The sequence below is a fragment of the Vicugna pacos genome, chromosome 15, assembly GCF_048564905.1.
Source record: "Vicugna pacos chromosome 15, VicPac4, whole genome shotgun sequence".
NCBI lineage: Eukaryota > Metazoa > Chordata > Mammalia > Artiodactyla > Camelidae > Vicugna > Vicugna pacos.
The window spans coordinates 11366102-11384173 of record NC_133001.1 but is presented as its reverse complement, the minus strand read 5'-3'; the positions used below and the strand labels follow the sequence as shown (position 1 = coordinate 11384173).

The window sequence follows — 18072 nt, the reverse complement described above, 5'->3', positions numbered from 1 at the left end:
GGGGAGGGGGCTGGGGTAGTGGCTGCTGGCTTGATGGCTGCAGCATCCTTTGCGTGCTGCTGTGACAAGCAACATTTTTCATTCACACTTCTCAGGAAACAGAAGCAGCTGGGCTGGGGTTGAACCTGCTCGTCCCTTTGGGACCCAGAGTTTGGTCTCAACTTCTCCAAGACCCTTAAGCCAGGGATCTGAGGCCAGCGGCTCCAGCTGCCACAGGACAGGAAGTGGAAGAATTTGTGCCCTGGCCATGGAGGTGTTTCAGCACAGTGAGAGCGGAGCTAAGCAGGTTTCTTTTAGCTTTTGTTTCAGCAGCCAAAAGCCCAGGGGCTCCAGGCCTGTAAGAAGCTCAGGGAAAGTGAGGGAGTTGAGAAGAGTGCGGGGGAGGTGGTGTCAGCCCAGCTGTTGCTGCTAGTGAAACTGGGATGGAGGCAAGGAGGCCTGGAGATGAGGCCCATCCCACAGAGCTGAGGCTGAGAGGCCTTGGAGCCACGGAGCCAGCCTCTTTCATAATCTCCTCTGGTAAGACACAAAGGACAAATCAAAAAGAGCGATTATGTATGAGAAGGAGCCATTCCTCCAGCAGGAATATGTTTTCCTCACATGCTCGTCTCTTCACAGCAAGCAAATGCACGTGGAGCCAAGGACTAGGAAGTCGGGCACATTGAATTTATTCCATTTGCCTCAAGTCTTCAAGCATGAAGCGTTGCAAACCTTCGTATGTACACTGGGTGGGAGGTGGTGGTGGGGAACAGAACTCCACGGCGAGGCCTAAGAAAAGCCTGAGAAAGAAAAACATTAAGATAAAGCAACACAATTTCAAATCTTAATCTCCTGAAATGGTGCCTTGAAAGCCGCACTGTCCACATTTCTGAGTGGGGCCTGGAAAACTCCGTGTCCAATCATGTTATAACCTCGCTTCTTCTCTGTCTGTGACAGCTTTCAAGGGCCAGTGGTTCCCCCAGACGTGGCAGAGAAGCTCACAGTAGAGATTTGCACACTTGACTAAGCTTTCCGCCTTGCTCTTCGTGGAGGGCTGGTGAAAGAGAGAGATTTGTTCTCCTTTTCAGAACTAAATCATGCAGCCGCCAAGGACACAGTCGAAGAGCAAACAAACCAGAATTACTCCCTGGTCCCATAAGCTACAGGACGATGACTTAATATTAGATACTCTCTGCTTCTGTCCAGTAAAACACAAAGCCAGGAAGGATGCTCCTGTATTTATTTTTTTTTAACCAGTAAAAACTGACAGGACCCCACCTACGAGAGAGGCCTTTTTGGAATCCTCTCCCCAGACACTCTCCTGTGGTACCCCGGCCCATAACCAGAGATGGCCTGGAGTTCTGGGCGCTGGCTGGAGGCTGGGTGATGACAGTGCCAGAGGCTCAGAAAAAAAAGAAACACTAATCGCCGGGGAAAGGGGGTGTCATCTGACAACAAAATGAGTTGTCCCCTTCTCTACCTGCCTGAGGCTTCAACAGAAGAGGCAAAAAAAAAAAAAAAAAAAAAGAAATCCACAGTCTAAAAAACAAAAACAAAAACGAAAAACAGAAAGAGGCAGGTGTGATGACCTCTGAACAGCATCCTTAGAGCCAGGGGTTACAAATACAGCTGTCAGCTGGGGCCAGGCTGCTAGCGTCAGCAGGTGACTCACCTCAGTCGGTACTAAAGTTGTGAGGGTCTAAGAAAAGAAAAAGAAAAAAGAGACCCTCAACTATGTTATTTGTTTGTTTTTGTTTTTGTTTTTTTTAATAAAGACAGCTTTCTTAAATAAAGACAATTATCTGAAACAAAACCAAAATTAATTCCTCCTGGTAAACTAGTATGTTTTTTGCGTTCGGCATGACATCTATTGCCCGCTTTTCCCTTGACTCTCCGGAGGCTCCAAGCTGTATTTTGTTCTTCCCTTTGGGTTTTTTATTTTTCCCCTTTTTTTTTTTTCCTCTCCTTCCCATCCATTTCTGCTCCTAACACACACATACACACACATACACACACACACACACACACATCCGCCTGGTAGTCTATAAAGATGTGACAAAGATAACATAAGAATATTACTAGTTAAATATTTAAGAGTTCTTAATTCCTTATTTTTAAGCATTACTGTGTAGCAAGGTCCTGTTTTTTGGGGTTTTTTTCTGTTTTATGTATTTTCATATAAAACTCTTTACTGAATGTCCAAACTCAGTGGAAAAGACCACTAGGTTAATTCTAAATTCTGTTTCTGTCAGTGAAATCCAAGGGATTCTAATTTTAAAACCATCTGTTATCCTCATTTTAAGGACTTAAAGTATTTGCCTTTGGAAGGTTTTTGGTTTTGTTTATGGTTTCTTTCTTTTTTTTTTTTTTAACTCACTATCATCTCTGTCCACAAGCCAAGATTATGAATAGAGATGATATATTTTAGGAAGGGGCCATAGATCCTAAATTAATCTCTACCAAAGTTAATTCCTGCATAAATTAAGCTGAATGTGTTTTTCAACACCATAAATCAAGTATAATAGGTATAAATAAAACATGAACCTGGGTTTCCTCATTTATAACTTCATGTCTATGACACTTTAGTGTAGAAAGGGCAAAGTTTTTTTTTTCCTTTTTAGAGCTGTTCGGCTAACAATCTCCAAGATTGTAGTAGACAGTGTAAAATGAAAGAAATTTCCTCTCTAAGGCTGAAATAACTAATAATCAGAAGCCCCCAGAAAAGATTCCTCTGTCTACTTACGCAGAACATCATGACCCTCCTCTCGGGAACAGCAAATCAGTAGAAGAATTGCCAGGGACGATTTGAGAATGAGGCGGGAGAGAAACCAGCAGCTCTGGGAACTGGTAATGTTGTCCTGTTGTATGAAGTCAATGGCCAATTGTTGGCTTCAGGTTATTCAATGGCTATAATTCAGTTCTTGGAAAATCTACAAAGTGGGATGAAAATAGGATGTCAGGATGACCCGGTTGATCATCCTGTAACCTGTAGGGGGCGTGCTAGTGCCTCATCCCCTCTACTTGGCGAGTACCTACCCCCCACACCCCTCAACCCTGTGACTATCCACTGCTAAGAGATTTGCCTGAAAAATTATGCTCCACCCACCCTCCCACCAAAGCCAGGGCAGCGCATGAGAGCTCAAGAGGCTAGCTGCCTCTTCTCAATTCAGTCTTGAGGTTTATACTCCAGAACTACATTGTCGAATATGATAGCCATTGGTCATGTGTAACTCTTCAAATTTAAATTTAATTTAATTAAGAATTGTTTGTATGCTCGCCATATTTCAAATGCTTTCATTCAAAAGTCCACAAATAGAAAAAAAAAAAAAAGTCCACAAGTGATAAATGCTAGAGAGGCTGTGGAGAAAAGGGAACCCTCTTACACTGTTGGTGGGAAGGCAGTTTGGTGCAGCCACTGTGGAAAACAGTATGGAGATTCCTCAAAAGACTAAAAATAGACTTACCATATGATCCAGCAATCCCACTGCTGGGCGAATATACAGAGGGAACCTTAATCCAGAAAGACACTTGTACCCCAATGTTCATAGCAGCACTATTTACAATAGCCAAGACATGGAAACAACCAAAATGTCCATTGATATATGAATGGATAAAGAGGTTATGGTGTATTTATGCAATGGAATACTACTCAGCCATAAGAAAGAATGAAATAATGCTATTTGCAGAAACACGGATGGATCTAGAGATGATTGTATTAAATGAAGTCGGACAGAGAAAGAAAAGTACCGTATGATAATACTTACATGTCCAATCTAAAAAAATGATTCAAATGAACTTTACAAAACAGAAAGAAAACATAGAAAACAAACTTGTGGTTATGAGAGGGGAAGGGAGGGATAAACTGGGAATTCGGGATTTGCAGATACACACTACTATACACAAAACAGATAACAACAACAAGGTCCTACTGTATAGCACAGGGAATTATATTCAGTATCTTGTAATAACCTATAACGGAAAAGAATCTGACAAAGTATATGTGTGTGTGTGTATATATACACATGTATATATACATATATATCTGAATCACTTTGCTGTACACCTGAAACTAACACAACATTTTAAATCAACTATACTTCAATTTAAAAACAAAGAGTTTGGATTCTAGAGATGGCCAAACCACGCTTCTACTTTTGTATCTCCTGCTTCCTGGCCATGGGGCTTTGGACAAGGCTCCTAACCGCTTGAAGCCTATTCCTTCATTGCAAATGTCCACAACAGTAGTAGTGACTTCAAAGTTTTGTGGTGAGGACTGAGCAACTTACTGTAGAGATGGAAACAGAGGATAGTGCCTGCCACATAGTGAGTGCTCCATACATATTAGCTGCTATCATTGTCGATACTATCTTTCTTAACGTTATCTCGGTCAAGTCTCCCTAGAGACAAGCTCATGGTTTCCCCTCGGGGCTCACTCTTCACGGCTCTCTTCAGCTTCAGCAGTCTGAACAGTGAGGAAGAGAATGAGGCTTCTGACGTTTCTCCTAAGAAGCTTTACTGAGCAGATTTGGAAAATCCAGAGCATGCCTGATGCCTCCTTGTGGATGAGCAGGGACTGTGGCCACCAGGACTCCCCTTCTGAGACTTCTGGATCTGTCCTCTCGGCCTGTGATCTGCCAGGAGTTCAGGGACCCTTGGGCGGGTGGTAACAGCTTCCCCGCATCTGCTGTTCCGGAGCCCTTGCTGAGTGGCGGGGAGGACCAGCTCCGACAGCGCGCTGACCGCAGGCGCAGACTCCCTCCCAGTGGGAATGTTCTCTCCCACCAGGTAAGGCACGTGCGGGCCCAGATCAAACTCCTGTTTATCTGCAGGGCAGTGAGAGCCAAGCCTCTGCACCCCTTACTCCTGATGGCTCAGAGGCTCACCCGCATCCTCTCTGACCCGTGGTGGTAGTTACGCGCCTGACCTCACACCCTGCTTCTCGCGAGAGTGGAGTGTGGGCGGTGCCGGGAGAAGAGCTCCGGACCGGAAGTCGGAAGTCGGAGCCGCAGCACCGCGTCTTTCCCCAAATGGATGGATTGGGTCAGCGGCTTCTGATGTTCTTCCACAGGAGACGTTCCGATTTGCTACAGAAGGCCGAGTGTGAGCTAAAGAGAAGTGGAAGACTTAAAGTGAGGAGCAGGAAATGTGTCTCCGGCCTCCGGCGTGGGGGAGAACCATGAGTCTTTGACCCCACTGCTGGTTTGGTGTGCGTGTTTTGGCTGTGGTCCCCGCGCCCAAACCGGGCCCGGGAGGCCTCCTGCTCGTCGGCTTGTTCACGCAGAAATAGCCTGCGAAAACAAGGACTATATCCCATGCCAATCCCGAGCAAGGAAGGTGGGGGAAAATTCTAGAAAGTTTGCCGGAAGTTGAGTAATGGCCTGAGGAAATCCTTACTTTAAGACATACTTCACATTACAATCAGAACTTACAGAATGAATTGGTGGTGGGCGGTGGGGGCATATATGGTTTATTTACTTAATGAGATAATTGCTCACTTTTTATAAACCCAAATGTTTCCCCTTGGAAGTCAGTTTTCACGGTGCACTAAAAATAAGGTTGACTATAATAAAGCTGGTTATATAACTTTTGACTAATAAACCCTTTGTGTAAAACATAGGCATTCTATGCAGTGTTATATACAAAGTCATTTTTTAATAAACACAATCGCATCTAGGGGATTAATTTCTGTAGTATAATTTCTTCTCAAGGTCCAGTGTGACTTGTGTGCCTAATGTGAATTGAACAGTGAAGATTTTTCCAGTTGCATTTGAAAGGCAAAATCCATTTTCTTGGGGTTTAAAGCCTGCAATGCCAACATTCTCCCACAAGGGGGCAGTACGCCACAGGGCAGTTAGTTACAGCAAAGGCCTGGGATTCAGACAGCACAGCCTTAAGTGAGAGTGCCCCCTTCCCAGGGGAAAGACAATTCACTGAAAGTTGTGAAGAGGCACATGTGATAATGCCTTGAGACAACTGATAGTCGGAAGTATTTGCAAGAAACCTTTTGGCTGTTCTCCTGCAGAGAAAGGATGAAATCATTTTGTGTGATGGACAAATTAAAAGAAACAATTTATTTTTTCTATATAAATACAAAATTTGTCCACCTCATTCACTGAAAACATGATTTTAGGCAGGTACCAATACACACTGAATCATAATTATTTACCCTTCAAATTTCTTTTGTGAATTTATAGAAAAGCACGAGGTAAAATATTCATTCATGTTCTACTGGTTGTGTGTTTGGACTGACCCTGGATGGAAATCTTGCTTAGAATTTGAAGTAAATTGTTATTGAGTAAAAATAAATTCCCAAGAAAAGAAATTTAGGACAGGAGATTAGTTAGATTTTTTTCAGGGGGGATTTCTCTTTCATATTTTTGTACTGGGCTGGACTTCCATTGAAGTACATAATGTACATACATAAAGGATAATAAAAGTAATTCAACAGATCAGGAAAACAGGTGATCCACTGTGTCTTGTCTATGCCACCTGAAGGAGAAACCACAGGGCCTGTTGGGTGCCAGATGCAACCTAAAGCAGCATGAATTGATCACTAGTAGTTTTTATCTCATGGGAGAATTTATCCAGGGGGACTTTATGCTTGACTATCACATGTAGTAGAATCTGTCACATGTGGTAGAATCCATTTATGTCTCCTAATACCCATTTTCCTGTTTTCCTTGTACCAGAGCTCCCAGCTGTCAATTCAGTATGTCATTGCACAGAATAAAGTCTGTTTCTCAGCCTTAACTCTGGTAGGTATAGCCACTTGACCAAACCATGGGTAATGGGATGAAAGTAGAGGTGGTGTTCTTTAAAGTGACAGGGTATTACTTTCCTGATGGCTGAAATGTGTTGTGATGGTTGGAGCCACAGCAGCCACATTGGGTGATGAGGTGAAAGATACATCATGAGGAGGGTTGGAGAAACAAGACAGAGAGAGATGGGCCTCTCATCATTGTGGAGTGACCACAGCAGCCTGGACTGCCTACCTAAAATTTCATAGAAAGAGAAATACAAATATTTTGTGTTCTCAGTTACCTGCAGCTGTACTTAGTCCCAATCAATAGAGATGCCTTGAGAAAACAGAAAGAAGATGGAATTTCTAATGATTCATTTTGTCATTATGTCATAATTTTTTTTTATCACCAATCAACACTCATTGAACGTTGTCTGAAGAACACTGCTGGGTAATCTGGTTTTATCTTTCAGGATGGAGCTGGATCAAGATACCATAAGCAAAGTTCAATTGTTAAAAAATCCTTCATGGAAATTGCTCCAGCACTATTGTATAAATGCAGCTGTATTTGGTCACAGCCATCGCTATTTCTAATATCCATTGTTTCCCTGGGAGCAGAGGTTGTGTTTATTCTGAATTTCCCTTTATGATTTAAGAACACAAAGTCAAAATCCTCTGCCTCCATTTAAGCCTGATGTTTGATACAAAACATGCGAAACCTGTGGACACTGCATTAATGGCTGTGGCATTGTAAGGCCAGGCTGCATCTGCTCCCTCTGTGCTGTTCTGATGAAGGATCACTTTCCTGGTTTGAGGTTGAGGATCAGCAGGTTCTTTTCCCTTGAGCTCCCTACACAGTGTCACAGATCCACAGGGTCTAGATAAAACAGAGATTTTGTGCCGCCGCTTGTTCAATCTGGCCCTGGAGGGAAGATGGAGGGGGGCATCCACGGGCCAAAGAATTTCTCACCACTCCTGGCGGTGTTCAGGGGTGTGGGATGGAGTGGGAAGGGGACATTCTCTAGCAGCCCCAATGCCTCAGAAGACTGGATGAGGGACAGAACTTTAGTCAGCAGGTCTCAACAGATCTGACAGCATGTGCCCTGTGACCCAAGCTCTCTCAGGAACAGCATCAGGCCCTTACAGAGACTTAGTACAGGGCCTGTCAGGACTGCTGGGTCCAGCCCAGCCCTGAGGGAGAGCTCCATGCAGATAGGGGCCTGGCAGCCTGATGTCATCCAGAGAATTGAGGTGGGGCTGTACAACACGATGAGGGTGGCAAGACATTCATGGATGGGTGCTTCCTGGCAGAAATCACCATCCCGTCCTTTTTAGACATAGCTAACAGCCAATGGCCTACTTATTTTCCAAACTAGCCATAGCACCGGAATGCAGATTGCAGTATTGAGACAGGAAGGAAGGGGGCAGGACATAGCCATTCAAGGAATGAAGCAGCAATTAGCACCAACATGGAAGAAAAGTCAACTCCCAGTATATCTTGGGCTTCATTATGCGCTCATTGTAAGATATTAGCATGGGAAATGACATTCCCACAGGCGCCTTGACAGTTTCAAGGCTGACCATAAAAGGTCAAAAAGTGGGCAGTAACCCAGTTCCTGGGAATCTCCATCCCTTCCCCTAAGTAGTTGGAATAATTCTGCCGCTTGTTAGCATATCAAGTTACCGAGCCCATAAAAACAAACCCGCACCTTGCGGCCTCTCCCTTCTGGGTGAGACAGCCCACACTGTCTATGGAGTATCTGCTTTTACTTTAAAACTACCACCCACCCTCACACCTCGTGGCCTCTCTGGCCTTCTGAGATGGACTGCACTTGGTCTATGGACTGTGCATCTCCCTGAATAAATCTACTTTCACCCTCCTGTGGCTCGTTCCAGGATCATCCCAGTATCCAAGACTCACTGTTCTGAGGTGGTTTTCTAAGGCTTCATTGAGGCCCAGGTGAGTTCTTTCTAAAGGCTTTCAAAGTCTCTAATTCCACACTCACAACAAAGCTGAGAATCAAGGGGGCCTCTGCTAAGGTGATGATGCCTGGTCCAGGAGGTGGGTATCACTCTCCAGGCTCAGGACAGTAAATAAGTTTGGGTTCACCTGCCAACAGTAAGGAGTGGCTATCGGTAGAGTTAGATAAAGCTTCTGAGGCTCAAGAGAAAAGGAGCATCATGATTGATTAGTAATGTCTGCAGTAGCTTAGGGGCAGGGAGGGGTGGAAGCAGACGAGTGGGATGGGGTAGCTGCATTACAAGTTCTGTCTTTCCTCAGTTCTTTCAGTTCATGCACATGCCTCCTATCCCCCATTTTCACATCTTTGAAATTGGGATGCCTCTTTTAATCACTGTGCCAGATTGTACTTTCCAAAAATGGACATAGTATTTCAGTCTCACATGCCCTTCCAGAACCTAACTTAAGCCCCCATCCAGAAGTGGAGTTTATGTCTCCTCCCTTGGAACTGGTGGAGACAGTTGTGGGGGGTCCGACCCCCTTAACTAATGTAATGGAGTGTGGCAGAAGTGATGCTAAATGAGTCATGATGCTAGGCCATTAAAAATGATACTGCTTCTACCTGGCCTTCTCTTTGGGGATGCTCGTTCTCGGAACCCAGCCACCATGTTGAGGACACCCCGGCCTGGGTGTCAGGCCTTGGCAGAGGTCTCAGCTGACAGCCAGCACCATCTTGCAAGCCCTGTGAGTGCCACCTTGGGAGCAGGTCCTCCAGCCCCGAGTAGGACAGACTGATTGACTTGCAAAGAGCACAGAAGAATCTCCCCTGCTGAGCCCTACCCAAACCACAGATTTCTAAGTGAAGTAAATGCTTTTACTGTTTTAAGATACTAAGTTTTGCACTGCTTTGTTACACAGCAACAGACAACTGAACCAAAGGCAGTAAGCCAGGCAGTGATGGTGACAGCAGTCATGGCTAGCATGTGTGCACCAAAACTTGTAGAATAAATGTCAGTTGATGGAAAGAAAAACCTACAGACAACAGAGAAGCATGTTTTCGAGAACTGTTGCATCACCAACAATTTTTATGGTACAAAGGACAATATTAGAAGGAATAGAAAGAACATTAATGACTCAATTCAAAAAGTGATTTAGAAGGATCAGACTTCGAACAGAATGAAATTTGAGGAATACCAAACCAAATTTATTTTGTATATATTTTCTTTTCTAGGGATGCACAAGAGTGATATATACTGAAAAAAACCTGTACCTAAATAAGTTTAAAAGAACATTCAGTGAATATTAAAGAATGCTAACTGATAAGAAAGCACTGTATCAGTTTCATCGGCAACACTTTTCTCAGAGGCCTAAGATAACATCAAAATCAGTACATCTTAGACATAATGAAACACAAGTATTCATTGGTCTTGACTAAAACCTCTAATTACAGCACCAAATGTAAGTGTCCTAAAAGAATTTCACAAATTTCTCATTTTTTCTTTGAAAATTAAAAACAAAACCCATCAGGGATAGGTTTTATTAAGTTCAGTTTAATTTTTACTTTCCTAATTATGTCCACAGCATTGTTTGGTAAACATTTTGGGGATTTAAAAAAATGTTTAATTTTCTGAATGTAATATTCCAAACAAGTGGCTTTCCAAGAACCCCTGAAATCACATGAGTTTTACATAGTACGAGCGTTCTGGGGGCTCTGTCTCTTGAATGGGGCAGGGGGAGCAGGAAGACTTAATGAAAGGGCAATGAAGTTGATTCCTGAGTTTAGCTATGGACATGCTGGGCATCAGAGAAACAAAGTGACTTAAGAGGTACTTATTAAGCATTTACAAAGCAAAAAAAGTGATGTGTTGGCTTTATTACTATTAAAAGAATCAAAGGTTCTACAAAATTTACAATGAAATGAAATTTACTCATAAAATAAACTAAAAAAATTGACAAAAAACAAGGTTACAAAAGCCCCACAATCCTGTACAGCTCAACATCACTCATCACAGCCAACAACCGAAAAGTCTCAAGAATTTAACTCCTGGTTTTTAAGTTAAAAAAAAGAGGTCTTTGTAAATCACAGTATTTCATTTTATGAGTTACACTGCTGAAAACAGTGACCAGTGACCCAAATCTAGGCTGACCATACCATTTTGGTATTTTATAAATTAATATTCTTTACAGAAACTTACGGACACTGAAATCTCTCAAAAGTGTATTTATTTATGAAGGTTAAATTCACAGAGGTTTTACCAAGGCAAACTATTTTAAACCAACTGAAGTCACTACCACAACACTGCAAATACCAAAATACAACAGAAGTGTTATTACAGAATAAGGAACTCAGGATGCTGAAAATTTTAAATGTTTAAATATAGAAAAGTTTCAACTTTTACTTAGAGATAGAGGAGAGAGGAACAGTGTTGGAGCTGGAGACCGAGGCGCAAACCAGTGGCCAGTCAGGTCCCCGGACACATAGCTTGGCATTTCCCACCCAGAGAAAGGCTGGGCTGGAGGTCTGCATCTGGGGCCTTTTCCATCGATCAAATCCAGCTTTGTTCAGTGAGAGTCAGAGGACCCCAGAACATATTCCAAATTCTGTGAGTGTTCCTCTGGAAGGTTTCCAGTCCAAAGTCTTCAGGTCAAATTTTCTGGAGTTTTGTAACAATCAGCACTCTTACCATTTGATCAAATGAACTACAGATGCAGAGACCCCTCTTGTCTGGACTCCAGTCCAAACTTGAGATGGGCTGAGTGGACAATGTAACATTTTGCAGAAGGCTGACCGAGCCCGCAACTCCCATCTCTACACCCTCGGAATCTTTCTTTGACCGCTGAATCGGGTATTCACTGAAAACAAGATCAAAGCGCTGGTAAGAGGAGATACATCTGAGTATTTCTCATTTTATTTTTATACATATACTCCAGTGACTATTTGTATTTCTCACCTGCTTACTGGACTTGGTTAAGGAATCTTTCTAATGTTGAGTTGATAAGCAGACAGTGTTTCAACCTCAATCCCAACCGCCAAAAATCTCACAAAAAAGCATTAGTTCTACTAAAAAAGTTTAAACATTATTTCTATTCAGCATGAGTTGTTATTTTCTCTTTTACAATGAAAGTTCTAGGTTGATCTAGCATTCTGTAATAAATTCACTTGGTGATCTTAATCTTCTTTTATTGTGATTCTCTAGATTTGGATTGCTGGGCACCACAAGTAACCTTTTACCTTACAAGTAACATTTGTACAACCTCATCTAAACACTTCCGGACAGAGACCTGACACCGATTTCCAATCCCAGAGTTCCCTCGAGCCTAAGGACATTCTGCGTACCATTGCTATGGGAAGGCGCTGCTGGGAGGAGATTTTAGCCTTAACATCATTGCTTCAAAAAAGAAAACAGAACATCTGATTTTCTATCAGCTGAAGATATAAATTTATGAAATACAAAGAGCTGAAGGCTCTTCATAAATATCATTTGGTCTAGATTTGAGAGAGGGAAGGAAGAAATAGCCCTCCCCCATGGGGCTTGTTTCTAATGAAATACGGGGATACTGCTCCTCAGAAGACCTTTTAGAGCCTGTTAGGGATCAACTGTAACACTGCCTTTACTTCAGAAGGTATAATAAAGGCCAAGAGTTTAAGGCGCAGGAAACAACTTGGGAGCAGAGCCTACGTAATACTCAACCATGAAAAGCTGAAGCCCTTCCTCTAATTTCAGGAATAAGACAAGGATGCTCGCTCTTACCACTTCTATTTAATACAGTATTGGAAGTCCCAGCCACAGCCTTCAGACCAGAAAAAGACAGAAAAGGCATCCCAAGGGGAAGAAATGAAACTGTCACTATTTGCAGATGACAAGACAGCTTTATACAGAAAGAACCTAAAGTCTCTGCCCCAAAACTATTAGAAGGAATAAGTGAATTCAGTTGCAAGCTACAAGATTAATACACAGAAATCTGTTGCATTTTCACATACTAATAATGAACTATCAGAAATAGAAAGTAGAAAAAAAAATCCTGTTTAAAATTGCATCAGGAAGAATAAAATACCTAGGAATAAATTTAACCAAGGAAGCAAAAGGCCTATACTCTATACTTAAAAACTATAAAATACTGATAAAAGAAATTGAAGATGATATAAAAAAATGGGAAGATACTATCCCATGCTCTTGGATTGGAAGAATTAATATTGTTAAAATGGCTATACTACCTATCTACAGATTTAATGCACTCCCTATTAAAATACCCATGACATTTTGCACAGAATTAGAACAAATAATTCTAAAACTCATGTGGAATCACAAAAAAACCCTGAACTACCAAAGCAATCCTAAGAAAAAAGAACAAAAAAGAACAAAGCTGGAGGTATCGGACTTCAGACTGTACTATAAAAGTACAATAATCAAAAAACAGTATGGTACAGGCACAAAACAGACACACGGATCAAGGGAACAGAAGACTAAGCCCAGAAATGAGTCCACATACATGTGGTCAACTTATTTATGACAAAGGAAGCAAGAATGTACAATGGGGAAGTGACAGTCTCTTCAATAAGTGGTGCTGGGAAAACTGGACAGCTACATGTGAACCAATGAGATTAAAACATTTCCTCACACCACATACAAAAAACAAACTCAAAATGAATCAAAAACCTAAATCTAAGACCTGAAACCATAAAACTGCTGGAAGAGAACATAGGCAGAACACACTGACATAAATTGTAGCAGTATTTTTTTTTGGATCTGTCTTATAAAAGAAATAAAAGCAAAAATAAACAAAAATTTTTGGGACCTAATTAAACTTAGAAGACCTACAGATGGCTAACAGGCACATGAAAAGATATTCAACATCACTAATTATTAGAGAAATGCAAATCAAAACAACAAGATACCACTTCCTACCTGTCAGAATGGACACCATCAAAAAGTCTACAAATAATATGCATGACTGGGACATTGTGCTGTACACCAGAAATTGACACATTGTAACTGAATGTACTTTTATTAAAAAAAAAAAAGTCCACAAATAAGAAATGGTGGTGAGGATGTGGAGAAAAGGGAACCCTTGTATACTACTGTTGAGAATGTAAATTGATTTAGCCACTAAAGAAAACAGTGTGGAGTTTCCTCAAAAAACTAAAAATAGAACTACTGTAGTATGATCAGCAGTTTCACTCCTGGGTATGTATCAGAAAAAATGAAAACATTAATTTGAAAAGATACATGCAACCCAGTGTTCATAGCAACACTATTTACAATAGCCAAGATACAGAAGCAACCCAAGTGTCCATCAACAGACAAAAGAATAAAGAAAATGTGATATATACACGCTCACACACACCCATACACAATGGAGTATTACTGAGCTGTAAAAAAGAGGGAAATTCTGCCATTTGCAGCAATGTGGACAGACTGAGAGAGTATTTTGCTTAATGACATAAATCAGAGACAGAAAGACAAATAATGTATGATATTACTTATGTATGGAATCTAAAAAATGAAACAAACTAATGTGTAATAGCATAACAGAAATGGACTTACAGATACAGAAAATAAACTGGTGGTTACCAGAGAGAGAGAAGGTGGGCAGGGGCAAGATGGGGGGATAGGATTAAGAGATACAAACTATTATGTACAAAATAGATAAGCAACAAGGGAATTACAGAGATTATCCTATGGTAACTTTTAATGGAGTATAATCTATAAAAACACTGAATCAGAATGCTATATACTTGAAATTAATATAGTATTATAAATCAACTGTACTTCAATAAAAAATAAATTCAAAAAAGTTTTAAGAATGTATATGCGTATTTCAAACACACATCCCAAAATTAGCTTATTGTCCATTCATTCAAAACACAAAATCCCCCACAACTTCTAACTAACTAGATGAGTTCCTCTAAGAACTCTTGGTTGGGTGCTCAATAAATACTTCTCCTTTGTGGTGCAATACTTGACAGCAAAGTTCCAGCCCAATTTGTAGATTAGATATCTGTTATGGTCAGAATTAAAGTTCATATTCAGATAAACTTCAGATTTCCAACTGCACACAGACCCAACTTTACTGACAGTGACTAAATCCACTGTGGTCAAAAATCTAGCAGTGAACACATCTGCACACCACACGGGCTGCTGCTCCGGATGTGGGTTACCCAGCAAACTGGGCCTAGTTCTTCAAGTAGGCAGCCTGAAGCGTCTGGCCATCAGGCAGGGCAGTGATTAGCCGCTGCGGGGCTCAACTGAGCGGACCAGCAGAGCCGAAAGCAGCGTGGAGACTGGGGTTGGAAGAACCAGGGAAGGACAGCAGGCAAAGTTGCCAGGAAAAGGGAAATTTCCCAGTGATCTACCTACCAGGCATTCTCCCAGAGCACCTCAAACCTTTCCTCTGCTTCTCACTCACAGAAACTGGGCAGTTCTGATCTAAAGCTCTCACTCGGTTTTTCTGTCCGCTATATCCTTAAATGCTTTAACGAGTACTTTCCAATTGGTAGCCCTGTTTTTCAGAACCCCTACTAGCTTCTAGAAGGAGCTAATAAATAGAGAAGTAATGAGCAAATGATATTTCACAGAAGCCTTTGGTCAAAGTTTTCCTGTTTTTAAAAAAAGAAACAGCAAAAACCATGACTTCAACTCTGAAAAAAATTATTCACGAGCTCCTCTAATATATGGAAGACACCACAAAATAACAGATTTGATGTGTCAAAAGGAGGTTAATATTTATGAAGTATAAAATGAGTATATGTTAGTGCACTCATAAAGAACTTGCTTCAGTGTCATTTAAGAAGATGCTCAAATCCCAAGATATTTTTGGCTCTGTGTATTTCAAACTAAAGATTCTTTTATCAGGTTCATTTGGAAAATTACACTAAACCTTCATTCTTTGCTAGTGTAGACCTGGGTGAAAGTGTAAGAAATCAGAGTGTTCAAATTAATTTGTTCTCCCCCAAATAAAAAATTTTACGTTAAAAAATAAAAATAAAGAAATAAATAAAATGTTAGTTTTAAAAAATGCTTAGAAAGTAATACTTACGTAATGCCATGATCAAAATGAACTAAGTGGAAGGAGGGAAAACAGACTAAGAGAGTTCAATCTAGTCCTACTTGACGCCCACAAGTAACTTAAAAAGGAGCAACGCGCAGTGGGAGAGACTTACTACTTCCAGAGGTGCAGGCCGCCGGCGCCCCCGGCTGTCAGGAAAAGCTCCCTGTTCTGCGGCAGGTGCCGGACCTGCCACACGGTCGACTTGTGAGCCTGAACAGAACAAGAGGCACACGAGGCATGTGTCCGTTTTTATGATAAATACAGACTGTCCTCTAAGAATTTAGTTCACCAGGTAATGACAGTAACTTACATGCAACAATAATTATTTTAATAATAAAATAAGACAAAATCAGAAGGTCTGAGAAGTGTTGCTGACTCCATGATGGATGGAAAGGGAGCAAGGGAGTGAATTTTTATTTCCTGAGCAACTTATGTTTTAATCTTTATGGACTTATTTTTCTTTATTTTTATTTCCTTCCTTCCTTCCTCGCTCCCTCCCTCTCCCTCTCTCTCTTTATTTTAATGGAGGTACTAGGGGTTGAACCCAGGACCTCGTGCATGCTGAGCATGCGCTCCACCACTGAGCTCCTACCCAACTCCACTTTTGCTTTATTTTTATAATCAGGGAAGCTCAAAGTCACATTTCCAACCCATCTCTTGCAAATGACACGATGTTTCAGCATGAATTTTGTCCAGTCCCCTTACTCTAGACATCAATTTCATTTTCCATTTGCCCTTTCTTCATCAGTTTTTCTAATGTTGTAATACCACACATTTCCCTCTAAGCTACCTCAAATACTATTTGGAACAAGGCAACGTATGCATGTATGTATGCATGTATGTATGTACGTGTGTATGTACGTACATATGTATGTATGTATGAATGAATGAAGAAACTTCTGAGTACCTACTATGTACCAATCACAGTGCTTAGCACTTGAATCATCTCATTTAGTATATCACACTGCAGTATGAAGTAAAATGTGATAAACGACATAATGTATATATAGATATATTTGTATATAATTAACATTATGCTAATTAGGTATTAATACAAATATTATAAATTCCTAGGAAACACTAGGCTAGGTTTTGCTGCTTAAATTCCTAAATCAGCTCGTTTTCTTGTGATCGCGTCTACACTTCAAAGTAAGTGTCAGAGCCAACTGAGGCCTTTATTAGTGTCAAAAAGTCTAAAACTGATCAATGTTGGGGAAGTACTCTTTGCACAGAAAAACTTGTCAAGATCCTACAAGAATATATTAAAAATAGCTCCCTGCATGTAAAAACCTGGCAGGAACTTGGTGACTCATCCTATTTATTAGTCCAAAACAAGCTGTGAACACTGTGCTTCATAGAAGGGCGTTTGCCTCATGTTTACCTTTTCTGAAACAGAAGCGAAGCCTTTGGTTGGGTGCTGTGTTCTCATGTCAAAAACGTGAAACTTTCCTTCCAGGGACGTAGCCACTAACTTATTCATGCTTATGTCTTTTCTGTCAAACTCCAAGCTACATACCTGAAAACAGAGAATAGGTCTGATGATTATTATTCAAGAGGTTTTTTCAAACTAAGTAGAACCACCTTAAAATTATCAGCTCATGTGAAAGCATTTTAAAAAAAATAATTTTATCTTTCAAATCAATACATCAAATATTTTTAATGGTAAAAATTTCTTCTTGGTTAATAAGATCCACAAAACCATCTAGAGTTCCCCGATCCAGTAAATGCATCTGGAAAGTCATAATTTAACTTTTTACTGTTATTATGTCATTATTTTATAAAGTTAAGTCAAGGCTGACTTTAGAAAGCAGGAGGAGATCACATTCTTCACTAAAGGGGTGCAACTCAGGAACTAAAAATCCGAAAGTATCTGGGAGCCTATTACAATTTCAGGCTTTCTAATATTAGCAGAAACAGACCTCTTGCTAGCTCATTCCACTAGCACACTGTGTGGCCCGGAGGGGTCCGCGGCTGGGCCACAGGCTGGTGACTCACCGGGCACTGTCACACCACATCTGAGTGTGTATTCCTTTTCTGAAGAGAGGACCCCCGATTTTTATTACATCCTCAAAGGACTTCACAGGCCCAAAAGGTTAAGAACTACCGACTGAGGGGTTTCACTGAGGTGAGTTATGAGAGGCGCTTTCCTTTTGTAGTAGGTCAGAGGTAGATGGAAAATACATTCAGAGAAACTCAAAAGAATCCAATCGTACATTACCCCATTTTTTATGTTTGTCTCCCACCGCAATGACATACTTCTGAGATCAAACAGTTTGATATCTCCGTTGTCATAGCCAGCGCAGACAACACGTTCCTCCTGATTATAAGCATTGCCTGGAAACCA

General features: G+C 41.1%; 1 protein-coding gene and 1 long non-coding RNA gene across 2 annotated transcripts in view; both read right to left on the bottom strand.

The window, feature by feature from the left end:
• Positions 1–1201: 1201 nt before the first annotated feature.
• LOC140685856 (uncharacterized) lies at positions 1202–4927 on the bottom strand. The gene is made up of 3 exons (XR_012059289.1): positions 4266–4927; positions 2723–2909; positions 1202–1678 (listed from the first exon to the last, which is right to left on the bottom strand). It is a non-coding gene; the product is annotated as an uncharacterized lncRNA (long non-coding RNA).
• A 5957-nt stretch (positions 4928–10884) lies between these two features.
• The window catches only part of DNAAF10 (dynein axonemal assembly factor 10), a 92682-nt gene continuing 85494 nt past the window's right edge, over positions 10885–18072 (bottom strand). The window contains exons 11-14 of the mRNA XM_031675589.2: positions 17947–18062; positions 17110–17244; positions 15841–15938; positions 10885–11531 (exon numbers count right to left, since the gene is read on the bottom strand). Coding sequence (XP_031531449.2) covers positions 11324–11531; positions 15841–15938; positions 17110–17244; positions 17947–18062 — 557 coding nt within the window. The 3' untranslated portion in view covers positions 10885–11323. The remainder of the gene's footprint in view (positions 11532–15840; positions 15939–17109; positions 17245–17946; positions 18063–18072) is intronic.